Below are 27,557 nucleotides of genomic sequence, written 5' to 3'. Positions count from 1 at the left end.
CTGGCATAGCTCAGTGGATTGAGCGCAGGCCTGTGAACCAAAGGGTTGCTGGTTTGATTCCCAGTCAGGACACATGCCTGGGTTGTGGGCCAGGTCCCCGGTGGGGGGGGGCACACCAGAGGCAACCACACATTGATGTTTCTCTCCCTCTACTTCTCCCTCCCTTTCCCTCTCTCTAAAATCCTTAAAAAAAAAAAAAAATCCAGAGGCAAGATCTTCCTCAAGATTAGAGAGAATGAAGCAGATAGGAAAAAGAGAAGGTCATAGAAAGAGAGACTAAAAGAGAATCGGGCAGAGAAAATGAAGCGGAAAGGAGACAAGAGAGAACAATGAGAGAAAGAGACATAGGAGAAAGGCCGAGAGCAATAAAGAGGCAGACAAAGCGACAGGCATGGAAGTTAATAGGAGTCAGGATGGGAAGAGGATATAGTTTAGTGGCTCAAAGAACAAACTCTAGCCCTGCCTGGTATGGCTCAGTGGATTGAGCACCGGCTTGGGAAACAAAACATTGCGGGTTCTACTCCCTATCAGGGCACATGCCTGGGTTGCAGGCCCAGCCCCCAGCTGTGGGTGTGTGAGAGGCAACCTACGGATGAATCTATGGATGCATCTCTCACACACACCCACCGTTCTCTCCCTTTCTCCCTCCCCTCCCCTCTCTCTAAAAATAAATAAATAAAATATATATTTTTTAAAGAACAAACTTTAGAGTTAGACTTTGAGAAACAGGCAGACAGAGGCAGAAGGTACAAAATAGGTGTTTTTTAATTGAAAACTTTTATAAAAAGGATTAGAAATATGAAGGGAACACTGGGCCGGGCCCGGGCCTGCGGCGTCGGTAGGAGGGGCTGAGGGTGGTGGGAGCAGCGAAGGGCGTCCCACTTCCATCCGTGGATCAGTTGTCCACTCTGTCCGGTCCGGCAACCCCGTGCCCAGGCGCGCAAGCAGGCAGGAGCGAGTGCCCCGCAGGGAGCCCGCGTGCGCAGGCGCGGGGAGGCATTGGGGGCCGCCCAGGCTCAGGCCCGAGGCCGGGCAGGCACGCAGTGGTGAGGCTGGTGGGAGGGTGCGAATCCCGGGCGGCAGATGCAGCGGAAGGAGCCGTCTGTGTTCACGCAGCGCGCATTGATGCAGAGCGGAACCGCAGCCTCGGCCTCATCGCACTCATTGATATCTGGGGAGGGGGTTGGAGGAGTGCTGCTACTCAGGGCTGGGAACCTGGGAGTCTGACTCCCTGTCCCCTGAGGCTCCTGAGGCAGAAGGATGTGGAAGCAGAGCCTCCTGGATGAGTTTGAACCCCGCCAGTATCATCTGCCGGCTGTGTGAGTCTGAGCAGGTGACTTAACCTCTCTGTGCTTCAGTTTTGTGTTCTGTAATATGGGTACAGTAGCCCCTAAGTCACTAGGTTTTTGATAGGAAAAGAATACTGATGACGGTATCGACCACAGTAAATGCTTACTCCAAACCGGACATGTGTTAAGCACATTACCTGCATTAAATTTATCCTCCTAATAACCCTATGAAGTACATTCTGTGATTCAGTTTTACATATGTGCCAACTGAGGCCCAGCGTGGGGATGCCCCTTGCCCAGTGTCACACAGCCGGCCCACACTCTGCTTAGTAGGTTCTCAGACCAGCTCCCAGAGGCTCTGAGTGCCCAGCCCCCTGCTCTTTCTCCACTGTGAGACCTTGAGGAACTCAATTCCCCTTTTCCGAGCCTGGATTTACAGCATCATTGTAAATCAGTATTAACAATGTTTGCAATTCTTTGAAATGGGTTCTGCGATTCGGTCACTTCAGATGAAAAAAACACTTAGCAAGGGACAGTGACCTGGCCAGGTCACACAGAACATTGCTGGACTGAGTCTGAGACCTCTCCAGTCCCCGCGGAGTCCTGCATCACTGCTCTGGAAACCAGGCAAACGGGAGTCGTGTTCCCACTTTACAGACGTGGAGACTGAAGCTCTCCAAGAGGTCAAGCAAATTAACCCAAGGTTGCCCTGGTAGCCCTTACACATCACCCCTTCAGGATTCCGCCCTGCTTCAACCTGCTTCAAGCCCAGCGCAGGCACTGGGGTCAAGCTCTGCTTCCCTCAAGCCTGACTTCGCCTTTGTCAGGCTGCTCCTCCCCTGCTGGCCCTTCTCCTAGACGTCACTGAGTACCCACCTTTAGTCGGGGCTTCCACCCTCTCCCTGCCCACTGGTCCCTGCCATCCCCTCACCGACGCAGGCCATGCGGGTCATGTCCAGGCGGTAGCCCTCGAAGCAGTCACAGGTGAAGCCCTCGGGAACGCGCACACAGCGGCCATGGGCACAGCCGTCCAGTATTCCGCACTCCTCCGCTGCCAGCCCCTGGTAAGGCCCAGTCAGGGCACCTGCGGAGAATGCCCGGACTCCCTGATTCAGGGTCTGTGCCTTTTCTCCCTTATTTCCCAAAGGCTAGTGTGTCCCTGGCTCTGTATCCTTGTTTGTCCCCTTCCAAATGGTCCATCGCTGTCCAGGGATGCTGGGGGCACTGGGGTGCTCTCTCTAGCTCTCCCTCTGTCTGCACCTCTTTCTTGGTGGATCTATAGGTATGTCTCCATTCTCTGCGACTTCATCTGTATTCTCCCATCTCCCTGAGCCTGTCTCTACACCGGGCTTCTTTGCGTCTGCAACTCTCTCCTTCCCTCCTCCCTGACTCCGTATTTGCACAGCTCCGCCCTCATCTCAGTCCCCATCAGCCCGTAGTCTCACCATCTTCCCGTGGCTCATCAGGCTCTGGGAAGGAGCCACGGGTGTCGCGGGACCGGTAGCGCCAGCGGGTGCCCGGGCCGGGTGGAGCAGGAGCCTCAGATTCGCCATAGGGACCACCATCATCCTCAAAGTCGGGCACATCGAAGGGTGGCACCCCGTAGGGGGCCTCCCGGCGGGCGAAGGGCCCAGGTGGCAGATGGTAGGGATCATAGGGTAGCACAGGTGGTGAGTACAACTCAGGCCCGTACGGAAGGCCCTGGTAAGGTGGACCTAGGTCTGGACCATACTCGTAGGGGAGTCCAAAGCCACCTGGCCGCGGGGGGCCATATGCAGGGGGACGCAGCACATTGCACAGGGCCTCAAAGTCATCTGTGAACAGGAGCCAAGCCTAACAGTCATCCCTTGCTTGCCTTGCACCTACCATTCATGTCCCCACTGTGGGAAGAACCCAGAGGAGAGGGTGGGAGGGCCCCAGGCTGAGGCATGGACGGGGCTTCAGAGGTGGGGCTTGGACTTGCAGGGTGAGGATCAGGGGGTCCGGAACCAGGATGGAGGGTCCACGGGCTGAGACTAGGATTTGAAGGTAGTGGGGTCAGAAGTCCTAAGGACTATAGCTAGGAATTATGGTCCAATGTGCTAGAATTTGGGGGGCCCCTGGGAACTCAGACTAGAAGCCCACAGAAATGGGATGCTGGTGTTTTAGGGACCAGGCCTGGGAATTCCCAGGACCTGCTACTGGGGTCTGAGGGGCCAGGATGCATGGGAGGGGATCTGAGCCACAGGACCTGGAGGTCTGAGGACTGAGTGTGGGGTCTTTGAGCCGGGGACGGGGATGGGTTCCCCAGGGCTGATGACTGGGGGAATTGAGGGTTCGAAGAGCCCTGTGTGTTGGGGTCTTAGGCCCTGGATACAGGGGTCCAAGGCAATGGAACTTGGAGGCCTGTGGGTTATGACCAGAGAGGCCACGATGGTAGGGCTGGAGCAACTGGTCTAAGGGTCCAGAATTTGGCAGAGGGGGCCTCATGGGCTGTTTTGGGATTTGGAGACCAGTAGTTGAGGGTCTGAGATACCAGACCTCAGGACCCTATGGGACTGGAACTGTGGGACCTGCCAATAAGACTTGGAGGTCTTTGGGATGTGACTTGGGGACTAAGGGACCAGGATTTAGGGATGGGCTGGGACATTTGGGAGTCTAACACTGGGTCTCAGACTAGGAGGTCTAAGGGTTTGGATTGGGAGCCTGAGGGACAGGGTCTTTGAGTGTGACCCAGGCAGGTGGCAGTACCTGAGTCCTGGGCAGGGCAGAGGGCACAGTCCATGCCCCAGGCCTCCCCGTAGAGGCAGCAGCACTCTGTGTAGGTGGCCTGGCGGTCCAGCCGGGGGCGGCTGCACACGAGGTCAGCCCCCACTTCCTGCCAGCACACTCCCAGGCTGTCCTCTGAGGGCAGAGACAACATGCATCAGAGTGGGACTGACTCTTAGATCCTCCCAAACGCTCAGCCTCCTCTCCTTCTGGAGTGGCCTAGCAGCCTCTGCCTATCAACACATCCTTCTCAGCAGCTGAGATCCGACTCCCAGAAGCCCTCTGAGGTAGTTCCAAGGTTCTGAACTGAGGACAGGGCTTGATTGCATACAAGGCTGTCATATAGAAGGGAAGAGAAGAGGGGTTCCAGTGGCTGGGACATAGGGTCTGAGAGCCCTGTCCGAGCCTGGCCTCTGGAGGGCTGTGTGGCCTTGGGGCAGTTGCTTTTCCTCTCTGAGAACTGTTTGAATGAAGTGTTTGGGCATGCTGTAGGAACAGAGTTTGGGTCCGTGGGCAAAAAAAAGAAAGAAAGAGCCCAAAGAAATAGAGACAAACACATCCAAACAGTCAGAGATTCAAAGACAAACAGGTGCCCTAACTGGGTAGCTCAGTTAGTTAGAGCATCGTCTCAATATGCCAAGGTTGTGGGTTCAATCCCTGGGCAGGACATATACAAGAATCAACCAATGAATGCATAAATAAGTGGAACGACAAATCAATGTTTCTCTCTCTCAAAATTGATAAGTAAATATTTTTTTAAAAAAACAAAACAGGTAAGCAAAGATGCAGAGACAGATGGAAAGAAACAGACCTAGAAACAACGATAGACCCAGAAAGTGTCCAAGTCTGAGAAAAATACCTAAAGACAGACACCCAGAGGAAGGTGGAAAGAGTTGGGATGCACAGGGAAAGAACAGGGAGCACGCCTTTAGCACTTAGATCGGGCCCTGTTCTGTCCTTAAAAATTTTCACAACCATCTTATAAGGTAGGGCTACTGCCAATTCACAAAATGTGCACAAAGGAAGTGGGATCCCAGGGGCTGGCTGCGCAGCTTGGGCAAGGCTGGGCAAGGCGTAATTGGCTGGGCGGAGCAAGGCGGGCTTGAGGCCGTGTTACCCAGGCTCTGGCTCTCGTTGGAGACACAGCGGCGCTGCGAGCCGTCCAGCACCAGCGGGGGCTCACACGTGCAGTGATAAGAACCCACGGTGTTGACGCAGCGGCCCGCCTCACAAGCCGGCTCCTCGTCTGCGCACTCGTCATTATCTGCGGGGGCATGGGGGCAGTGGTTAAGAAGCAGCCCTCTACACTTTCCCAGTTCCCCAGTGCAATGACAGTGATGGATAGGCTCCAGGAGGGACGTCCTATTAGTGGTGGCCACATTCCAGGGAGGGGCTGGCGTGGTGGATGGTGTTTCGGTGGATGGTGTTTCGGGGAATGGTGGCGATGGGGCTCATACCGACACACTCCAGCCGCTGGGAATGGTAGTAGTAGCCATTGCTACAGTAACAAGAGTAGCCTGGGGCCGTGTTCACGCACACACCACTTTTGCACACCTGGTCTCGGAACAGCTGGCACTCGTCCACATCTGCGGGAAGGATGGCAAGAGGCTCGCCAACACCAAGAGAGATGGATGAGGGCCAGAGTGTGGGGTGGGCTGGATGGTGAGGGGTGTGTGGCTCTGTGGCTTGGCCAGGAAAGAGAGAGACAGAGATATGGCGATAGAGACCCAGAAATAGAGATGGGGAAAGATGGAGATAGAGAGATGGGTGGGCAGGGGCTGGGCCTGGGGGCTGAAGGTGGATGGGGCTTAAAGTCAGGCCTCACCTCTCCGGAGGCTTGGGTCTCCGCTGGGTGCCAGGTAGCCACGGCCATGGGGGCACAGCGACTGGTACTCAGCTGCGCACAGAGACAAGGCTAGGCCCAGACTGCAGCATCCCAGCCCCGACCCTGGGCTCGCTCATGCCTGCCTGTCTCCGTGTTTACTCTGGCCCCTGCCCACCCTTCCCCGCCCTAGTCTTCAGCCCTAGTGCCTGTTTGTGCCCACCTCTCCACCTCACACCCACCACCCAAACCCTCAAGCCCGTACCCATGCAGTAGCCCATGCCCACCTGTCTCGGTGCTCGGGCACTGTTGGATGCGGCAGCCACTGCCCCAGCCCTCACCCACAGTGCAGCAGCACTCCTGCCACGTCACATTCCGAGCCAGGATGTTGTCACATGCATCTGGAGCTGCTGTGTCAAAGTAGCACTCCCGGCGCCCACTGCCCACAGGTCCCTGCCTAGGTGGGCTTGGCCGGCGGGGTGGGGGCGGTGGGGGTGGCCTGGCGGGCAGACCAGGGCTGGCAGGTGCCTGGGGCTGCGAGCCTGGAAATGTGCCTGGGGAGATAAGAGGCTTTAGGGAGCGTGGCCTGAACCTCCAGCCCCCATGTAATAAATGGGGAAACCGAGGCACAAAGGGCTCCCAGCCAGTAATGGCAGAACCGGACTCCACTCTGTCACAGCCCCTTTCTCCTATTTTTGTCTCCGGTCATATCTGCACTTCTTGCCTCACTCTCTCCCAGACCTCCGGCCGTCACCAAAGCTGCAGTTCGGCTAGGAGGAGAGGGGGTTTGTTTCCCTTACCTCCCGGATGTCTCCCCGGGTTCTCACATCCAACATGTCCCAAAATGGCCTTGGAGTCTTCATCCCCAAACGTAGGCCTGGGTCAGACCACCTGTCCCTCACCCAGGCAGCCCTACAGCTTGTCCATTGGCCTCCTGAGTGTTTCACTCACCCGCCCCCTCTTTCCCTCCTGTGGCTGCTGCCTCGATCCACTCCTGTCCGCTCTGCCTGGGCCCTGTCCCAGCCTGCTGCCCACTCTCCCAGCACCCAGGGCCACCTCCTCCAACCCACCTCCACATGGCAGCCAGAGGAGGTTTCAAAATCTGATTATACCTCCCCTCCTGCTCAAAACCCTTCCATGGTGCCAGGGTAACCTTGGGACAAGCCTAACCTCCTGACCATGGTGAGTCAGTGTGACCTGGCACCAGCCTTCTTCTGAGGCCTCTCTCCCTACTCCTTCCCTTGCCTCCCTGAACTTATTTCAGGTCCTCCCGCATGCCAGGCCCTCTCTGCCTCGGCCGACCTTTGCCCTTGCCCTTGCTCTCTCTACCCCCAATGTCACCCTCATCCACTTCGCCTGGCTCATTTCTACTCATCCTACTTCTCTCAGTTCAGACACCCCCTCCCACAGGAAGCTCTCCCTAACTCTTCTCTCAGGCTGGGGCAGGACTTCCTGTGGAGTCTCACAACCCAGTAGCCTTTCCTCAAGATAGGCTCGTTCCCTCTGGCCTGTGCTTCCTCATCCCAGCCCTGATTTCTTCAGGTCGTCACCATCTAGGGATATCGCTGTCGGTCCCCACTACATTGTGAGCCTCTTCAAGACAGAGCGATCTTCCCTGGTCACTCCTGTGTCACCAGTGCCCAGAACAGGGACCAAACACAGTGGATGCCCTTGTGGACATTTGTTGAATGAAGAAGTCTGGTAAAGTCAGGCAGGGCCAGGATCTAGTTCTCCTGTTGCTGGGTCACACTCCCCAGCTTAACCGACGAATTCTGAAGTTTTTGCTGTTTAAAACAATGGCATTTCATGGTTGGCACCTGTCCACATCAGCAGTGGTTAGGCCACACGAATCTTCTGGGGGGCAAGCGGCCATCAGTTAAATAGACACTGACATCAGTCTTACCAGCGGAAGTCCGCGGGGGAACACAGCGTCCAGTCATGGGGTCAAACTCCTCAGGACTGGTGGGGCAGACACAGAGGAAGGAGCCTTCCACATTTTCACACAGGGCGGCTCCACACACGCCCTGCAGGGTTTCACATTCATTCACATCTGTGAGCAGGAGACAACGGGGAAAGGAAGTCAGTGGCGGTAAACTCTGAGCTTTCCAATGTAATGGGTATTTGTGACAGCCTGGGCCCCGTCAGTGATTTTTGTTCTGGTGACAAACCCTGAATTTCCCTTGGGAGCCTTCTGCTCCTCTGTTTTCAGCCCATGTGTTTTGAGCAGAGCTATAGCTACTACTGGGGGTGGAAACAAGTCCCAGGTACAGACAACCCAATTGCTGCATTTCTCTGGTTCAGAGATGGGCAGTGGCTAAGCTGTGCCAATCAAAGCCAGTCCTGGGATTTTGGCTGGAAATACTGAGAAAGAGCCTCCCTCTGCAGCTCGGGTCGCCAAGCTGAGGATGTGAGCCAGAGGCGCTAGGGCCGCCTCTGCCGTCATGAAGAGCCTGCCTGAAAACAATGCGGTAGAGGAAGGCAGAGCTGAGAGAGGAGGCAGGTGGCCTTGTTACAATTCCTGGGTCCAATTGTGCCTGAAGTTCAAATATATCCTATGACTTCACAGTTGTAATTCCTTTTAAAGAAATATAGCCTGTTGTGTTGGCATTGTCAAAACTTAAAGAGAATGTGTAATTAAGATTCACACATTTCACTGCATATAAACTGAACTGCAAATGAAAATATCCGTAAACACACATTGAACTTTGGTAAATGATAGGCACACTGAAGAACTTAAAGAGAAGTGTACCGATGACTGTAATTTAATTTTCAATCTATCCAAAAAATTAGGTGGATTCATGGGTAGATATATGAGGAAGCAAGTATAATAAAATGATAATAATAGGGTATAGGTCATGCTATATGTTTTTCCTCATAAAATGTTGAGGAAAAATAAAGAATGTTTATGTACATTTTAGATTAGTGCATTTTACACATTTCGCAATTTTTAAAAAGCATCCCCCAGATACAATGTGAATGAAGAGGTTCTCCTGACATGAAGATGACCTTACATCCCAAGGTCTCAATTCCACACCCCCAAAGTTCACAGCGTTCAGATTTATGATGAGGGGCGGGGCCTGACCAACCTCTTCCCCACCCTTTGGCCCCACCCACCCCTGGAGCCCCGTACCCACGCAGTGACGCCCGTCCCGCGCCCCCTCGTAGCCCTGGTCACAGAGGCACTGGAAGGAGCCAGGCAGGTTCTGACACACAGCATGGGCCCCGCAGAAGGACCGGTTCCGGCACTCGTCCACATCTGCAACCAGTAGACAATCAGGCCATCGCTGGGCCTTCTATCTCCCCCTCAGCTCACCCAATGCCCAACGGACACCCACCCTGGCATCCGCCCCCTGGCGTGGGCTGGTAGCCAGGGTCGCAGGCTGGCATGCAGCGGTAGGAGCCAGGAGTGTTTTCACAGCGCTGGGCTCCACAAATTGCGGGGCCGTATTCTTGGCACTCGTCCACATCTGCAAGAGCAAGCACAGCATGAGGGAAGAAGAGGGAAGTCGCAGGCCTGGATTCACAGGTTCCTGATGCCACTTTCAGTTCTCATGACTGAGAAGTCTGTGAATCTCCTATTCTAGGAGTCTGAGCTTCTAAAGACTGACAGTGATGGTGATTCCCAAGGCCTCATTGCCGTTTCTCATGTAGCCCAGACAAGGCCCCACCTCAGGCTTTTGTACTTGCTGTTCCCTCTGTCAGGAACACTTTTCCCTCAGCTATATGCATGGCTTCCTCCCTCACTTTACGCAAGTGTCCAGGTCACCCACTGCCCGGTCATCTCTGTCCCTTTATCCCGTTCTATTTTCCTTTTTAAACTTGACCTCATTTTATAGCCACTTCCCTAGAATGCAAACTCCACACAGCAGGGACTTGTGTCTGCCGTGTTCTCCACTGCACTCCCAGGGCATAGAACAGCACCTGACATGTAGTAGGTGCCCCAAATTGTCTGCTGAGTGAGTTTTGAATCAACATACCTATTTAAGGGAAAGGAGGGCTGTTGGGTGGAGGGGCACAAAGGGGGAAAAACTGGGACAACTATAATACCATAACCAATAAAATATAATTTTAAAAAGAAATAGAAATAAATCAATAGAAAGACAAAAAAATTACCTATGTATTGTCTGTCCGTCCCCCCTCCCCACATCAGCTCCACAAAGGCCAAAATTTTGTTCGACTTACTGCCAGCTGCACCCCCCACGTCTGGCACACAGCAGGTGCTCTGTGGAATTAGTGAACAAGAACTCCTGGACCTAGCTTTTCCATGAGTCAGAGGTCTGGCAACCAGAGAGCCACAGGCAGCCCACAGTCATTTCATCTGTTCCACCAAATGCTGACCCACACTCCATCCAAAACAATGTCTTAGATTAGTCCTGGCCTCCTATCTCAGCCGGTACCTTGCCAGAACCTCTAGGGGAATGGGGCAGAGGGGCTGGGAGGCAAGGGGTGAGGTCGGGGAATGGAGGGGTGGGAAGGCATTGTAAATGAGAACAGTAGGCAAAGGGTGGTCTGAAAGTGGAGCAGAAACCGGAAGGTGTAGACCTGTAGTTCCCAAGACCTGCAGAAGTCTGAGCAAAGGCAAAGGGCTCAGACTAAATCTGGAGAGACAAATAGCACTTCGAAGAGTGGAGTTTAAGTGGTCAAGGGCCAGTGCTTAGAGAAACCTGGCGAGTTTCTCATTGGGAAAGGGTGGGGCCTGGGACAGCCAAGGCTGTGCCTCTTTGGAGGGACAATTGGAAGGAGAGTGAGTGGTAGAAAGTGGGAGGAGGGTGGGTCCAAAGAGAGGGGACCTGAAGAGAAACAAGGAGTTTTAATTGGAAAGTGGGTGGGAGGAGACCGGGGAGGCAGGTGAGGCAGCAAGGGCAACTATTCTGAGGTCAGAGATATTTTACCGGGGTAACTCAATAGGCAGAGGGGGCGTGGGCTGCTTCTGGAAGTGAGGCTTGGCCTGGTTCCTAGTAGTAGTGACTTTCCCCATCCTCCCACTTTGCCTTCACAAGAAACTACAAGACATACTAAAACAATTTTTTAAATTAAAATAATATTGCATGTCAACTGTAATTGACAAATAAAAAATGTTAAAGAAAAAAACCCCACTGGTGCCGTATTTCCAGCATAAAGATGGGGATAGAGTTAGTGCGTTGTTGGGGCCCTTTCCCTCCCCACAAGTCCGTGAGACACAGGGTCCCAAAGGGAACAAACTCCAGCAACCTAGGGGCGAAAGCGGTGGTCTCACCATCACAGGTGCCTTCAGGGCCCACATTGTAACCGGGGTCGCAGTGTCGGACACAGCGGTAGGAACCCGGGGAATTCTCACAATGCTGGGAGCCGCACAAGGCTGGGCCCCTCTCTCGACATTCGTCCACGTCTGAGGGGTGAGGTAGGGCGGTCAGATGCGGGAAGCAGGGGCGGTAGAAAAGCAAAGGAGAAAAGATGGGGGAATCAAGAAGGGGAGAAGACGGTCAGGAGGAGGAGGCAGAGACGCAGAGAAGAAGGCAAGAGAGGAATAGGACAGAGGATGGGAGTCAGGAGGCAAAGGGAAGAAAGGAGGGGTCAGGTCGGGCGGGGCCTCTCACCGAGGCAGGAGGCGAGGTCCGGGCCGGCGCGGTGTCCCGGAGGACAGACGCACTCGAAGGAGCCGTCGGTGTTGGTACAGATGCCGCCCTGGCAGAGGTCTTCCTCGCTGCATTCATCAACATCTGCAGGACAGTGTCCAAAACCGGGCACACCTCTTCCACTGCCTAACCTCTCAGGCCACGCCCCTCCACCCACCACTCTGGCTCCACGGCCTTTACCACCTTCCCCAATTTGTCTTAGGTTCCTTCCCTCCCTGCAATCCCCACCCCTCCGATGGGTTTAAGCTCGGTCCTTTCTAATCACTACCCAGCTATGCAAACCCCGCCCCTCCCTGCTCCGCCACAGGGCCCACAAGCCCCGCCCCCAAAACGCAGTGCAAAATGCAGATTCCCCATTCCACCTTCTTCTGCTTGTCCTGCCTTTTCCTGGTGTAAGATCACCCTTTCCGGGTCCAGGCTTAGCCTGGGTACAGACCGAGACAGGAGGCTCCACGAGGTCCGGGTCGGTAGCCGGGGGCACAAGTACAGGCAAAGGAGCCGTCGGTGTTGAGGCACTCGCCGTGGGGGAAGCAAAAGTCACCCTCAAGGCACTCGTTCACGTCTAGAATACCCGAGAGATAGACCTGAGGGTCACCGGACCCGCTCTAGAAACCCAAACCCCGCCCACAAAGAGGCAACCTTGCCTACAAGCCTCAAACCAAACGGTGGGTTTCTAAGCTCCACCCACAGCTCCTCAGTCCCGTTTCCATCTCCCTAACAGGATCGCCCAGGAACACAGGCCCATCGCACAGGCTCTCCCGCCCTTGTCTCATCCTGCCCACCTGCACAGGGCCCGGGACGGCCGGGCGGCGCCCGGTAGCCAGGCGCGCAGCTGCAGTGGAAGGAGCCTTCGGTGTTAGTGCAGTGGCCATGCGGGCCGCAGGAGGCGCCTGAACTGCACTCGTTAACATCTGTGGGAAAGGGGGGTTTCAGAAGGGGTCCAGTCTAGAGACACACAGGACGATTCCCTTGGGGCAAGGGGCCTGAAGGAGGCGGTGAGAAGTGTCTTGGGTTGAATATAAGGTGAAGGCTCCATGGCAGAAGTGGGCTGGGGAGACCAGGTTTCTCTGATTCTGGGGACCACAGCTGGGGGTCCTGTGGGCCTGGGTTTCTGGGAACTCCCTGTGCCAGTATCCTGGGGTCAGGGGAAGGGACTCTGACTGGTACAGGGGTCAGAAATTAATTAGAGTAAGGGATCGGGTATTACAAACCAGGATTATTGGATGGCATTCTGATGGGTCAGGGGTCAGAGTCAGTGACTGGGAACTGAGATCAACCAGGGTCAGGGGTTGGGGTTATAGTCAGGGTCCAGAGTTCTGCCTCCAGTCAGAGGTTGGGGCCAGGGATCATGGACCCAATCAGACCCCAAGGAAGGGGCTCTCAGAAGACACAGGGGCAGCGAAAATGACAGGATCAAGGGTCACACAGAGTCAGGGATTGTGGTCAGAGTTATAGTCAGGAGTTATGGTTAGATCAAATGTCACAGTCAAGTTCAGGGGTCACAGGTCACATATAGGGCCAGAAACAGGTAGGGTCAGGAGGGGCACAATTGCTATAGTGCTGTGGTTGGGTTATTAGCAAGGATCATGGTTAGGGTCAAATATCAAGTTGAGGGTTCATGGGTCACAGAGTAAGAAGTCACATTCAGGGTCACGGGCTGTGGTTCAGGTAAGGGAACTGAGGTAAGGTCAGGAGGTTATGGACCAGGTCTGGGTGGTAGTCCAGGACAGGGGTCACCGTCTCGGTCAGAAGTCATGATGCAGGTCCAGGGTCACAAGCAGAGCCTGGTCTCACCAGTACATCGTCCACGGTGCAGGTGGTAGCCAGCAGGACAAGCCCTGCACTGGAAGGAGCCGGGTGAGTTCACACACTCCTGCCCAGGACATGCCAGGTGGTTCTCACACTCATCCACATCTGGGGGGGGCAGGGGAGAGCATGGCTTTGAAGGAGTGGCCCAATAGCCCCCTCTCCCATCCACAGTCCTCCCTCCCTCCCCGGCCTCACCCTCGCACTCAGAGCCAGCAGAGTTGGGTTGGAAGCCTGTTGGGCAGATGCACTGGAAGCTGCCTTCTGTGTTCTCACACCGGCCATAGGCACAGGGCGGGGGGCTACGGGCACATTCATCCACGTCTGGGGCAGAGGGAACCAGTGGGGCTGAGGAAGCGGCTTGGACCCATTCCCATCGCCATCACCACCCTCCTCAGCATTCCAGTCTGGAGGCAGCCTCCTGGACTTTGTCCAGGCTGCTCCCTCCCTCCCCGTTTCCCCATTAATGGTCCCTCCACAGTTGCCAGGGTGAGGCCTGGACACCACCTCCTGCATGTGGCCTTCCTGTCTCAGAGCTGTCCCCTCCTCAAGGGTCCCACAAGCCCGAGTATCATCCAAAAAGGGAGGTGATATGGAGAACACCTTCATATTTGGAGAAAGGGGAGAAGACTCTGGAGTGAGATTCTCTCCTCTCCCCTCTGACCCATCCTCCACCACTGAGCTGCATCACCCTGCCTCTCTGTCCCCCAGTCCTGTCTCTTTCCAGTCCCCACAGAAGATGGGGGGTAGACTGCGCTTGGACTCAGCATCCTTACCTTGGCAGGGGGCCCCTGGCCCTCGGGATCGGAAGCCGGCAGGGCAGGCACAGTGATAGGAGCCCGCCGTGTTGTCACAGCGGCCTGGCCCACAGGGTGGTGGCTCCTGGGCACACTCATCCACATCCTCTTCACACGCCGAGCCCCGGAAGCCAGCCGGGCAAACACAGCGGAAAGAGCCGGGCAGGTTCTCACAGACCCCTCGGCCACAGAGGCCCGGGCTCTGGATGCATTCGTCCACATCTGCAGGGGCAAGGAACCCCCTTATGCACCCGCATTCTACAGTCTGCCCCCCGACCTCCAACACTCTGACTTTCCACTCTCTATCACACTGTCCCCAGCACTCTGCACTCCATCCTCCCTCACTCGTCCTCCTTCTCATCATTCGGCCACCCTCTCTCTCATCATTCTAACTCTCCAAACTCCACCCCTCTACCTTTTCAATCCCTGTTGTAAGCTGCCTGTTGGCCTCCTAGAACTCTGCCTTTCTAGTCACCACCAGTGTGGGCCTCTTTCTACTCTGTCCCCTATAGCTGACATATCCACCCTCCATGACTCAGTCGTTCTGTTTCCCGCCACTGTTGCTGCAGCCATCAGGCCGCATGTCTGGTTCTCAGAACCTGGCCTCTGTCCCCCATCAGTCAGCCTCATTGCTCAGTCTCTCCAGCCTTCATCACTACCGCTCTGCCCTTCCCCGCCACAACCCCTTCCCCATGGCCCCTTCCAGTCCTTCACCCTGGCAGCCTGCTCCGTGGGGCGCAGCCTGGTACCCAGCAGAGCACACGCACAGGAAGCTGCCTGGCGTGTTCTCACAGCGCCCGCGGTCACAGGGCGGCGGCACGCGGTGGCACTCGTCCACGTCTGCGGGCACAAACCGGGCGGCTGGTACTGGGGCAGACACTCCTCCCTCTGCTCCCCAACTCCCCGCAGTCTCAGGGAAGCTAGTTGGGTAGGGGCGGAGCCAAACTAGGGCGGGAGCCAGGATGGATGAGAGACAAGGGCGGTAAGGAGGGGTTCGAAGTAGGTAGATTTACAACGAAGGTGGGGCTTGAGCGGGGAAGTCAGGACAGGGTCTGGGATCCCCACCCGGCCAGAGGCCGAGAGGTGAACAGTGAAGTGGGCAATGTGGGAAGAACAGAGCCTGGGCAGGGCAAGGAAGGGAAGTTTGGGAGACTGAGCAAAGGGGTGGCAGGAGAGAGGGGAGGGGCGATCTTGGGAGGGGCACTAGTGTGGCAGGGTGGGAATCAGGGGTCGTACTCAGCAGATAGGTTTCGGCAGTTGTGGGACAGGGGCGAGGGCTAGGGGGCCGGCGGGAGCTAGTCTGGCAATTGGAGGGGCGGGGCCCAGAGAGGGCGAGCTCGGCCCTGGTCGGAGAGAAAGGTTGAGTAGTGGTAGAGCACAGATCCGCCCGGGACCGGGAGGGCCAGCTGGTTGGGGAAGAGGCAGTGGAGAGGCCGAAGGGAGAGCCTGAGCTGGTCAGGGGGCGCGGCAGGGCCAGGGGCCAGGGCTGCAATAGTAGGACCATAGGGGTTTGAGGAAGCGTGAGAGGGCGGGGACTGCTCTCGAGGGAGAGTAGGCGCGAGATCCGTGCAGAGGTGAAATCTGTAGCCAGGTAGGCAGTTTCTCACCCAGGCACTCCGTAGCCCGCGGACCTGCTCGAAAGCCCGGGCCGCACACACAACGAAAGCTGCCTGGCGTGTTTTCGCAGCGCCCAGGAGCACAGGGCGGGGGCGTGCGGCGACATTCATCCAGGTCTGAGGGCACGGAGGGGCTTGTCAGGAGGTGACCTGGCACAGTCCTCCACCCCACCTCCGACAACCCACTCTGTCAGCTCACCGGTGCAGCGTGTGCCCTGCGGGTTGAGCCGGAAGCCGGAATCGCACACGCAGGTGTAGCCACTGGGCCGTGGGATGCAGCGTCCGGGGCCGCAGACCTGGGGATTGCGCTGACACATGCCCGCGGAGGGACCTGGGGGGTCCAGTCAGCCAGGGTTCTCCCATCTCTGAATCCCCTGTCCCATTCATCCCAGTACAATCCCCTCAGATACTCTGCCTAAAACACCTTCATGTATGTCCCCCGCCCCCCAAAGCCATCTTCCAGCTACAACCATCCTCTTTCATCGTGGGATGTTCTCATCAGATCTTCTCCCTAAATTTCTCCATAATACCACCCTAAAATCTCCATTTTAAAATATTTTGCTCTCTAATTCTCTGCCTCAGGTATGTTCTTTGTGCTCTCATGAAAATAAGTATTTGTAACATTAATTGAGCATTTACTATGCGTTAGACACTTTAGAGATAGATCATTGAATCCTCACAATGATTCCTATTTTACAGATGAGGAGATTGAAGTTCAATGATTTTCCCAGATAACAGAGAACTTGAACCCAGGCCTGTCCGACTCCAGCTCCTGAGGTAACCACCACACAACCCTCCACGCCTTTATCTCTTCCCACCCTCCTCAACTCCTCTAGCTGCGGCATCCTTGCTTGTTCTATCCTGGAAACCTTCGCCTAAGGCCCCCACTGTCATGCCCCAATCAATGCCCTGGATTCCCTCCACCAAACCTGATTCAGGGACCTCAGGACCAATCCAGGATGGGATGCTGGGTGGGGGCAGCTCAGGGCCTGGCCGGGGCTCAGGCCGAGGTTCTGGGCGATGGGTGGGCAGAAACCCTGGTAAAGAAAGGCTACCATCGAGTGGAGGCCTGGATTTGGGTGTCCCCACTCCTCTCCCTGTTCTTAGGAGAGACAACATCCCCTCCTCCAGAAGCCAGCTCACCTGCATGTGACCGAGGGGTGGAGGGTGGGGCACGGGGTTGGCTGAGGGACACTCGAGGTGGCTCCTGGCTCAGGGGTCTGGTGTTGTAGCGGAGGTCGGAGGCCGAATAGTGGTAGCCAGGCCCAGCAGGGCAGATCTCCCGAAAACCCTCTGGGAACAGGAAAGGGAGAGGGGTAGAGAGAGGGCATGAAAGCAGGAAGGAATGAAAAAGAGAGAGAGAGGCTAGGGTCTTGCCCTGGCTAGGGGTGGGGGTTGGCCTGGGAGTGTAACAGGAGTTTGGATTAGATGTTGGGATGGGGTGGTACCCTTATCAAAGAATGGGATGTCTCGGAGGCCAAGTATGGGACCAAGGATGGTTTTCCATATTTGGGATGGTGGTGGGGTCTGGTTTTGAGGTCTACAGAGACTAGGCTGAAGGCCAGGAAACAGTCAGGCCCATTATGGTGTTTAGTCTTAGGCAGAAGCTAGATTTCCAGGGAAGTGCCTCAAGGAGGGGTGTGTGTGGGGCAGGACCCAAGGTGGAGCCTATGAAGACAGTGTCTCAGGAGCTGGGGACTTGGCTAAAGTAAGGAGACACGGTAAGGCAGGCAGCAAATCTGAAGAGCTAGGAGTGGCCAAAGCTGGAGGTGCTGGTCGGAGGAGACACACTAACTTAAGGTAGTGTGTCTCAAGGGCAGGTGTGGCCAAGGATGGGTGTGGCCTGGACGGAGTTCAGTCTGAGGGTAGCGGGTCTCAGAGGCTGGGGCGGGTGGCCGAGACTAGGGCCCGATCAAGTTGGAGGGCTGTGAGCCTCAGTGCTGGGAGGCGGGGCCTGAGTCTAGGGGTTGGCCCAGCAGGAGGCCCTCACCTGAGCCGAAGGGTGGGCAGAGCTGGCAGCCCCGACCCCAGGCTTTGCCCACGCGGCTACAGCAACAGATCTGTTTGGTGATGTTGCGCAGAATGGGTAGTGAGCAGCCGCCATCGCGGAGCACGCGGAAGCAGGGCCCCTTGGCCTCAGAGATCACGTGTTGGGCTGGGGGAGGGAAAGGAAATTTTTCAGTGAGGAGTTAGGAGGGTATGGTAGCTGAGAAGTAGAAGTAGGGCATCCAGGGCATGTTTGGTGGGCTCGAGGGACATTCAGGAGAGCTCTGAGCGGGGTCTGGAAGCCAGAAAAAGGTTTGGGGCCTGAGGAGAATCTGAAGGGGTGAATGAGACAATCTGAGAAGGATCTCAGGGTCTGAAGGTCTGGTGGGGGGAGGTGAAGGGATTGGATCCAAAAGTTTTGAGGACTTCTTAGAAATGGCTGAAGAACATCCAGGAAGTCTCCGAGGGTTCTAACAAGAGACCTGGGAGTCTTGGAGGACCTGGGGATGTCTAAGGGAATTAAAGGTCCAGGGATGTTCTGGGATGAGGTCTGAGGGCAGAGCAGGGGAGTGGGGACATGGGACCCAGCCTTATCCCCTGTCTTGGTGGCTCACAGATGCAGCTGCTGCGGGATGAGTCCAGCAGGAAGCCATCAGGGCACACGCACGTGTACCCACCATGCGTGTTTGCACACTCCCCGTGTTGGCAGCGCCCTCCAGTTGCGCACTCATCCACATCTGCAAGGAGGGATGGAGTGGTTCTAGTGGCGTCAGCCTCCCTGCCGGCCCTGCCCCCAGGGCTAGGTCCCTTCAACCTCTGTCCCGCTCACCTTCGCAAGACCCATTAACCCTTTCAAAGCCAGCTGGACATGGACCATCTGGGGCTCCCACTCGGTTGGAGTGCCCTGTGGAGAGAGGAGAGGGGTGGGCCAGGGATAAGGGGAGTAAGAATGGAGTGGGTGGGGACAAAAGAGGGGGAGGGACTAAAAGATGTTGGGTGTTGTTTGAGTGCAAGGTCAGCCTTAATTAAAGCTGGGGGTCTGACTGAAGGCAACGTGGGAGGTTCCAGAAATGTATGACTGGGACCATGGCACAAAAGCAGGATGAGAACAGAGAAGTCAAATTCAGAACGATATGGATGGGTCTAGACTGGAAGTGATCAACTCAACCCGGTAAACATGGCTAATCTGTGAACTGGGTTTATCTCTGGGCAGAGCACACGCAAGGTGGGCAGGGCGGCGGTCTCACCCCTCCCCAGCTCAGGGCACCTCTGGGAGGTCCTGGGGCTTACCCAGGTGCTCCGAACACGGCCGACAGTCGTGAACGCCCCAGGCCACACCGGCCCCTCCACAGCAGACTTCCTGGGTCCTGAGCCCGGGAAGTGGGGAAGTGCACTGTGGGGAAGTGTTGGGTGAGCAAGTCCCTGCGCACACATGGGACCCCTCCCCACCAGCCTCCTCTCACTTCGCCTCCACGCAGCTCCCGAAAGCAGTAACCAAAGCCTGAGGCGTCCGAGTAGCTGTCCTCACGGGGAGCGTTCTGAGCCAGCACCGTGTAGGGTGCCGCGGCCTCCGCCCGCGCTGCCGCCTCCGCCCGAGCCACTGCCTCGGCGTCTGCCACATCCCAAGGGCCGGACACACGCTCCACCTGGTGCACCACCACGGACGCCTCCTGCGGGTGCTCCACGTGGACGCTCACCATAGACGCCACACCTGGAGGGAGGCACCGCGGGGCAAAGGGATGTATACCTGGGTTCTTACACGATTGGGCTAGGAAAGGGGCGCACTGGAGAAGGGTACTGGGGGGGAGAGGCAGAAAAGATGGGGGTCAGAGGAAGGGCGAGGTGGTAGACACAAGTTTAGGAGAGGACCCGGGCCGCACTCTCCTCACCGTGCTCGTCGTCGCGGTGGTTGGCCAGTGGCATGGTGTACACTGAGCGGGTGAGGCCTGGCATGGCTGGGGCCGGTGGCCGGGCACCCGAGGAATGCAACTGGCAGAACTTGCCAGCGAAGTCCGGAGGACAGAGGCAGCGGTCAGGCTTCACGCACACACCGCCGTTGTGACAGATCAAGGGACACAGGACTAGGGGTAGAGCGGGGACATTCAGTCAACAACCTTCCTGGCAGGCATCCCTGGCGCCAGCGCACCCAAACTAGCTCGATCCCTAACATAACTAAATCCTCAAAGGTATCGCTCAGTGCTTAGTCACTACACCTTGAGCTGTCTTGTGCCAGCTCCACCAATCCTTAGCTACCTGTATTGGCTTGGTCCAGTTTTCCAGATCTCTGTGGTATAGCTTCGCCCACTGAATCGGCTCGCCACGCCCTCCAGCTCTTCATTCACTTTCCTGTTACCCCACTCTCCCTCCGGAGTCCCACTTTCTGACTGAGTTCCCAGAGTACCAGCCCCACCCACACAACTCTATCCCCGCCCATTTGGCTCAGCCCTGCCCACTCTAGCTTTCCATAAGCACGTGTTTATTTATTTTTAATAAATTTGTTGGGGTGACATTGGTTAATAAGATCATATATTTCCAGTGTACATTTCTATGATACATATCTATGTATTACATTGTGTGCCCACCACCCAAAGAAAAATCTTCTGTCACCACATATTTGGTCCCCTTTCCATAAGTGTTTAGCCCCGCCCATCTCTCGTCGGTCTGCGAGTTTTGCTTTTCCAGCCCCGAAATCCCAGCTGGTCCCTTGCATTGACTAAAACCACATTTTAGTTACTCCCTGGCACCACGCCCCCTCGCAACCCCGCCCACATCTCCTTCTACTCGCGGAATTCTAAACTCCGCCTATCAAATGGCCCAACTTGCTGCCTTTATCTCCGCCCACCTCCTTTCCACATGCTGATTTGCCCGGGCTTATTCGTTCACGCCCCACCCACCCCACCAGCCGGCTATCGGGGCGTTCTAGCTCCGCCCACCTCCTCTTTGGCTCTGGCTCCAGAGCTCTAGCTCTGCCTCCACGCTTCCAGGATCCCCGGGGCGGGGCCACCAGCGGGAACGCGCCTCAACTCTCTGCGCGCCCTCGCTGGGCCCCAGGCCACCTCTGGGAGGGGCACTGCCAGCTGTGCGGCGGGGTAAACAAAGAGAGGGGCGCGGCCGGGGTAGGGCGGTGGCTCCACATTCCGGATCCTTGGGGAGCCCCGGCCCGCTGAGCCAAAGAAGGCCGGACATACGCTTCGAGGGCACCCCCTCCCTTTCTCCCCAGGGGTGACCGAGAACAGCTGGAGACAGCTGTGGGGAGAGAAGGAAGGGGGCAGGCGCCGGGGCCATCCGGGAAGGCGTGTGTGGTATTCTGAACCATACACTGGAGAGAGAAAAACATACACAGAGCCCCTTAATTTAGAAGGGTAAAGAGACTGGACTCCTGGGAGGAAATCAGCCAGAGGGCAGTACTCTGGGGTTCAAAGGCAGCTCAAGTTTTCTGGAATTGAAAGAGAAAGAACCTAGCTTAGAGGAACTAAGGCATCCATTCAACGGGAGTCCCTTAAGTCTTTTTGGGGAGAATTACCTAGAAGAGAGGACTCTAGTGCCTTCTAGGGGATGGCCAGTTTGAGGGTACTGAGAACAGGGTTAGAAGGAGAAGTGGAACTTCTGGGAGTCCCCAGCACAGGAGACCTTCAGTAGTCTGGGAAAACTCTAAGATGTTGTAAAATTTCCCCTCCCCTCCCAGCTAAAGTATTAGGTGCCCAAGTCTTCTGTTTAATGGCCGACCAGTGTCTGAAGTCCTCTTGGGAGAATCAGTTAATCAAGACCAACTCTGGAGTTCTCTGAAGATAGATGAATCAGAAATTCCTGGGGAGGGGGACAGGTGAAAGAACAGGACTAGGAAATTAGGGATTAGGAATAACTGGGATTAGGAATTTCTAATGGGACTCAGTTGCAAATATAAGAAAAATGGTAGTCTTTGTAGGAAGACAATTCAGCTAGGAAGTGGAATTATCAGTGTATAGGGTTTGTAATCTTAGGCTTCTCTAGAATAGTGGGGAGCAGTAGCTCAGAGAAAATACTACACAATTCTCTGGTGAGGAGCACAGTTTGTGGGATTACATCAGAAGAATAGGAGGGAGGGAAATTCACTGGAGTCTATTGTTGGGGGGGTGGGGGTTGAGCCAGGCCAGGACTCCAGGGTGCTTTATTGGCGTTCTTAAGTGAGTGACAGGCCTAGGAGAGGCTTAACTGGGAATCAAGATTCCAAAATAGGGAAGGTCTCTGCTGGGGGTTGTGGGAATCAGGCTAGGTCTGGGGGGCACTTCCCAGCCTCCGAGTGCATTTCTCCACCTTCTGTTGGCCTCAACGCAGGCCCCCGCCCAGCTCCCTGAGGGCTCCCAGGCCTGGGCAAGACACTAGATGTGCATGGCCAACTCCACTCCCCTGGCCCCTGGAGAAGTGAGGAGCTGAGGACATTGGGGTTCTGCCGAGGGCAGGTTCCCTTCACATGACCCTCCTTGTGCCTCCAGGGGCTTGGCACCCACCTGGGCACGGCGCCTGGCACGGGCTCATTGTGGCTGGGAGGGAGTGAAGGAAGGAGGGAGGAAGGGGAGGAGAGAAGGAGTGGCAGTGGGCGGGGGCTCAGGCGGGAGATGAGCTCACGCCTCCAGGGCTGGGTTGGCTGGGGGCCAGGCTGGGCGAGTTCTCGGCGCCAGGGGCCCCCACTCCCCACTCCAGAGGGCCTCTTCGGTTGGGGGCAGGTAGGCTCAGACCCTGAGAGTCCCCCCATCCCCGCATTCTGGGGCAAACAGGTGGCCCGTTTTCTCCACCTCACCTGAAGCCCCCGGGGGCTACCTATCTCTAGGGGTGCCTGGTGCGAACCCTCCTCCTGTCCCCTCTGCCCCCAGAGGATCATCCCATCCCCTAGGCCTCCTATCTGGATTTCTCTCCCACGTGTGATCCTTGCAACTCAGAGTTCTGAAGACACTCTCCTTCTATGGACCCTTTCCCTCTCAGCTCTCTGATCCACTTTCTTCATCCCGATCCCCCCCACCCCGGCACAGGCACCCCCTCCCTGGACTTTCATAATCCCTCTCACCCACAGACGCAGAAACTGCACCCCCCCCCCACCAGGGCCCTGAAACTCTCCCTTGGTCTTCAGGGACCCCTTACAAGTCTCAGAATTAAGGCCCCCTTTACCTAAGCTCCCACGACCCTCAATTCTGGTATCCCCAACTTTGACTTAAAGGCTCGAAAGTCGACCTCAGTCCCTTCACGTGGGACGCCACAGGTCCCTGAGAAACCCCATTGCTTGAAAAATCAGGACCCTAAGGACCCAACCCCAAATGCCAGGAATTTGAAGCTCTCTTCCTTAAGTAACCAGGGATCCCCCTGCACAGGGAATCTAGGCTCCCTCTCCCAGGGGGGCTGTCTCCCCCATCCCCGAGGGCTTCTCCTTCCCCTGGGAACCCCTCCCTCGGGACCACCACCCCGCACTCACAGGCGCGGAAGCCGGGTCCCCCCGGGGCCGCCCCGCCGGGCGCGCCGCTGTCCACGCTGGTGGTGTTGCGGGGCGCGCAGATCGGGGTACAGCGAGGGCCGGTGGGCACATGGACGCAGCGCAGGCTGCACACCGCTGGGGTAAAGCGCACGCGGAGGCGCTCTCGCAGTTGGCTGTGTCCGGGCTGCGGCCGGAGCAGCTCTAGCAGCACCAATAGCGACACCCACAGCAGCCGCGCGCCGCCCGCCATGGCTGCAGCGCCGCGCTCCGCCGCGCCGCCGCCCCAGCCCGCCCGAGGGGCCCGGCCGCGCCCGCCCGCCCGCGGGGGAGGACGGCCGCGCCCCCGCTCAGGCCCCCCCCTCCCCACCACTCCCTCCCCGGCGGCCGCGCGGGGGCGCGTGGGGCTGGGCGCACAGCCAGAGGCGCGCAGGCTGGGCGCTAGACTCGCAGGGGGAGGGGGGCGCCCCCTCTGCCTCCCCCTCGCACCAACAAGTGAATGGGGCCCGTAGGGGAGCGGCGACCAAGGGAACAGGTGGGGGCGGGCCCATTTCTCCCTAGACAGGGCTGAATCCGTAAAGAGGAAGGAGAAGTGGGGGCCGCATTTGGGGTGGTGGCTAAGGGCTGATTCTCTGCCCTAAGTACAGAGAAAGGGGCTTCATATGGATAAGGTGCTGTCATGGCACATCTGGGCAGCCAGGTGGCACATCTGGGGGAGAGAAGGGTCAGTGCACCTGGACCCATAAAGGAATTGGGGGTCTGGATGGCTGGCAGAGCGCTGGTGGGGGGTCATTTAAGGATACACTCACATCTGGCCAGAATCGCCCCACACCTGGTAGAAGAAGTCAGAATGGATAAGGGGAAAGGATGGATTGAGGCTGTGGGTGGGGGTCCTTACATCTGGCCAGAGGCCCACATCTGGAAGACTTTAGGGAGGAGGGGACACATCTGGGCTGAAGGCCACAGCAGGAGGGGGATTTCTGAGGGTGGTTAAAACTAGGGGGTGTGCTAGCCCAGGGGTGAGAGCTGGAGCAAGAGGAGAGCAAGGGAAACAGGGGAAGGCCTTTGGCCTCTAGCTGCCGGGCAATTTTGGGCATTCAGTGACCGGGCAGGCGCCAATCCGCACAATCGCTTTTGTTGTCTGGGCTAGTTGGACTGCACTCTCTGCCGGGACAGTGCCCCGCTCTTTGGCCAAGGGCAGCCCGGACGCCTGGCTTCCCGGCCCCACCCCCACGGGTCAGCACCTCTGGCCAGTGTCTGGTTCTGTCCCGGGCTCACCTCTCGAGACCGGACGCCGAGGTCCCTAGAGGGGGCTGTGTCCTGGGGTAGGGTGCTGAGCTACAATGGGGGGCGGCTAGGCAGCGGCTGAACCGTGGGAACCAGACGGCTTTATCTGGCCCGGAACCCCCCGCCCCCCGGCGGCAGAGGAAAGGCGGATGTTCTTACCCTGGGTCTGGCCGGCAGGGGCGCGCTGCGGGGGCCTCCTTCTCAGCAGTGCCCGGCCCCCCGGCCCACGGGGCCGCAGTCGCCTCAGCAGAGCTCTGGCCTCCTGCAGCCTGGTTGGGAGGGGGCAGAGAAGGAGCTGTGACCACGGTTAGGCTGACACCCACCTCCCAGCTGGAAGGGGCCTCCCAGCCAGGAGGTCTTCCAGTAGTGGCTCTGCCCACCCCCCTGCCCCTCCCACCCCACTACAGGAACCAGGCCTTGAGCGTTCTTTAGAGGCTTGGCGAGAAACACAGACAAAGTCGGTGGGAGAAACAGATGAGGAAGGGAGAAAGAGGAGAAATACGGAAGAAAAGAGGCAGGTAACAATGAGAGAAACAAAGTGAAGGAGATGGAGGGAACAAATACGGAGAGAGGGACATGGAGATGGAGAGATAGAGACTGAAAGGCTTAGAGACTGTAATAGGCAGGAAAAGGAGAAAGAGAAGATAGAAGTTGATAGAGTCAGAGAGAGAGAGAGAGAGAACAAGTGAGAGGAGGAGACCAAGAGCAAAGTGAAATATGTGCCAGAAATGGTGGAGGAGCTGGGAGCTCCAGAACATTTGGTAGGGGAGGGCCCGCACACTCACGTTAGTGGCTGCCAGTTAAGGGACACCTGTCTCTTCCTCACGCTGGGGCTGGGACTGGGGCTCGGCAGCGCAGGGGGCACTGGTGTCAGGCACCGCTGAGAGCCTGCACACTTTTGAGGCAGGCAGCTCTGAACCCTGCAGGAGGCTTCAGAGATAGCCAGGGGCTAAGTGGAGAAGGATGTGACCAAGTCCCTCTTTCTATCAAGATTATCCAGATCTCCAGCTGGGATGAGGGATGGGGAAGGGAGCCCTAGCCCCTCCGCTCCTACTCTGTTTCACCCCTACCTATTCCCCACCTAGGATAACCCACCTCTGAAGCAGCGGCTCCTCCTGGGGGATCGGGCTGGGCAGCAGCGACACGCAGCAACACTATAAACAGAAAGGTGGAAGCCACTCAGGTCCCTAGGGTTCTAGAACTCCCCAAAGGAGGGCAATGGGGATGGGGGAGGAAAAGCCAAGATAAGTCCTGAGGGTGCTGGAAATAGACGTGTGGCCAGTTCGGACACTGCGCTCAGTGCCTCTGTTTCTCTGTCTGTACAATGAGAGGCAAATTGGCATAGCCTCTCCAGGGATGAAGGTCACAGCAACCTTATTTTTACTTGTTTTATGAAGTGTTTGGAGGTAAAATATTATTTTTAAAACGTATTTTTAAAAATACATTTTGAAATAATTTGTAAAAAACGATTTTTTAAAAAAAGACTCAAAGAGGATTTCTGAGAGCAGCATATCCCATTCCGGACTGTCTGGGAATGTAGAACCCGGCCCTCCCCGTACATCCGTGCTGGAAGGACTCAGCCGTCATCCCACACGTGGCCGGCAGGTGGCGCAACTTCCACAGGCCTCTGCGACTGAGAAGGAAGATCTTCGGCTGTGGGTCCTGCAGGGTGTCTAGGTGGAGGGGGATACAGAAGGAGCCCAGAAACTGGGAATCCCGAGGCTTGAGTTTTAGCCCATTCCTGCCCTTGAAAGCTCGTGTGTTCTGGAGCCAGGATCTCCTGGTCTTTGGGCCTCGATTTCCCCCCTGTCGTTCTTGGAGAAAACTCCGCGGCCAGAGGGTCTCAGATTCTGGGTAGCAAAGCCCTCAGCTTAGTCGCCAGTGCGCCGCAACCGTGGGGCCCCCCTAGACAAATCCATTATCTCCAGGCTAAGGGGGACGAGGGATGAGGGAGCACGCGCAGGCTCCGAGAGAAGGGCAGTGAGAGGATGCTGAGAAGGGGACGTAGGGCGCGTGGACTCTTCCCAGATGGTTGGGGTCCAGTGGGGAAGGAGGCCGCCGGGTGGGAACCTCCAGGACCCTTGATCTTGCCTTCATCCCTCCCTCCTTTTGTCCGGGTTAACCCCTTCCCGGCCCCGCCTCCCGCGCGGCTCGGGTTACTAAACGCATTCGCAGAGACTGAGGCGGGAGCGAAGCCCGGGGCCTTTGTAACGGAGCATTGGGCTGCTGGGCGGGGGGTGGGGGTGCTGGGCAGACTGTTTCCTTTGGTCTCGTCACCGTAGACAGGAAGGGTGGCTACAAGCTCCAAATCTATAGGAAATCCTGGGTCTCTTGCCGCGAAGCCACTAGTACCTCATTCAAACCTGAACTCTTCTAATTCTAGGACACTAGAGCATCTCCAACGCCCAGGAAACCCGAGGAACACCCCCGCCGGCACAATTCCCTGAAAGCCCTTCCGCCATCAACCCAAAAGTCCACGTCTTCCTCATTAGGAAAAGCCAAGTGTCCTTTTAATTAATCCAGGCGCCCCCAAACCCCAGGAAACCAGCACATCCTAACTCCCACATAAAACCCCTTCACGACCTCCCATACTCTTCCTCCTTAAGCACCCAAAAAACCTGGGGAACCCGATCCCAGTTCGAGGGCCCCACCCATCTGTCATCCTGAGAGAACTCAAAGCCCCGCCCCCATATAAACTGCGACCCTTCTCAGGGGAAAAAAAAACCCAAAACAGAAAACCCTAGACTTTGCTGGAGCCACAACTATCTCTACCACGCACACCAGAAGGGAATCTCTCCAGTCCAAATCCCAGTTCTTCCCGCACAATAGAGAGCCCTAGTAAGTCCATGGGCTCTCGCTCTTTCATCCCATCCCCGAAGCAGTGCGTTTGATTCACCCTGTATTGGAAAATCTTTGGCCTCCCGGACCACCACTCTTTTAGGGTAGAGGGGGCACAAGGAAGAGGGGGCTGCAGCGGGGCTTACCCGGCCGGGCGGCCCGGGGTCACCGCGGCCTCGACGGCCTGGCTGGGGCTGGGGCTGGGGCTGGGGATGGCGGCGGAGGCGGCGGCTGCAAGGAAGGGCAGCAGCAGCACCAGCGGGAGGGGGCGGCGGACGCTGGGGCCAGGCTGCCGCATCGTGTCCCGCGTGGA

The 27,557-nt window shown here is 56.9% G+C and overlaps 1 protein-coding gene across 5 annotated transcripts; it reads right to left on the bottom strand.

Annotated features, from left to right (window-relative positions):
• Window positions 1–747: 747 nt before the first annotated feature.
• Window positions 748–27,557, bottom strand: LTBP4 (latent transforming growth factor beta binding protein 4). Of its 5 annotated transcripts, XM_045185373.2 has the most exons (33): window positions 27,391–27,557; window positions 25,502–25,560; window positions 25,192–25,336; window positions 24,566–24,675; window positions 19,569–19,760; window positions 19,143–19,390; window positions 18,970–19,072; window positions 18,509–18,583; window positions 18,294–18,416; window positions 17,684–17,848; window positions 16,837–16,986; window positions 16,623–16,730; window positions 15,893–16,024; window positions 15,685–15,810; window positions 14,792–14,917; window positions 14,057–14,299; window positions 13,479–13,604; window positions 13,269–13,388; window positions 12,257–12,385; window positions 11,911–12,036; window positions 11,436–11,558; window positions 11,096–11,227; window positions 9,195–9,326; window positions 8,990–9,115; window positions 7,763–7,909; window positions 6,147–6,413; window positions 5,863–5,934; window positions 5,495–5,623; window positions 5,155–5,301; window positions 4,020–4,172; window positions 2,735–3,103; window positions 2,221–2,373; window positions 748–1,171 (listed from the first exon to the last, which is right to left on the bottom strand). In XM_045185373.2, the coding sequence occupies exons 1-33, from the start codon at window positions 27,540–27,542 to the stop codon at window positions 1,017–1,019; spliced, it is 4,863 nt and encodes a 1,620-aa protein (XP_045041308.2). In that variant the 5' UTR covers window positions 27,543–27,557; the 3' UTR covers window positions 748–1,016. The 5 variants fall into 5 exon arrangements, with proteins under 5 accessions (XP_045041308.2, XP_053771229.1, XP_053771228.1 ...); XM_053915254.1 differs by lacking the exon at window positions 11,096–11,227; XM_053915253.1 differs by lacking the exon at window positions 14,792–14,917.

Source organism: Desmodus rotundus, chromosome 12, assembly GCF_022682495.2.
Source record: "Desmodus rotundus isolate HL8 chromosome 12, HLdesRot8A.1, whole genome shotgun sequence".
Taxonomy (NCBI): domain Eukaryota; kingdom Metazoa; phylum Chordata; class Mammalia; order Chiroptera; family Phyllostomidae; genus Desmodus; species Desmodus rotundus.
Note: the sequence above shows the minus strand (reverse complement) of the source record. Positions and strands in the feature narration are given on the sequence as shown.

Excerpts from the sequence above, each read along its gene's own strand:
- LTBP4 (XM_045185373.2), bottom strand. The coding sequence starts at position 27,542 with ATGCGGCAGCCTGGCCCCAGCGTCCGCCGCCCCCTCCCGCTGGTGCTG. Across the intron at positions 5,302-5,494 it reads CCAGCGGCTGGAGTGTGTCG|ATAATGACGAGTGCGCAGAC; the intron begins GTATGAGCCCCA and ends ATGCCCCCGCAG. Across the intron at positions 4,173-5,154 it reads CAACGAGAGCCAGAGCCTGG|AGGACAGCCTGGGAGTGTGC; the intron begins GTAACACGGCCT and ends CTCTGCCCTCAG.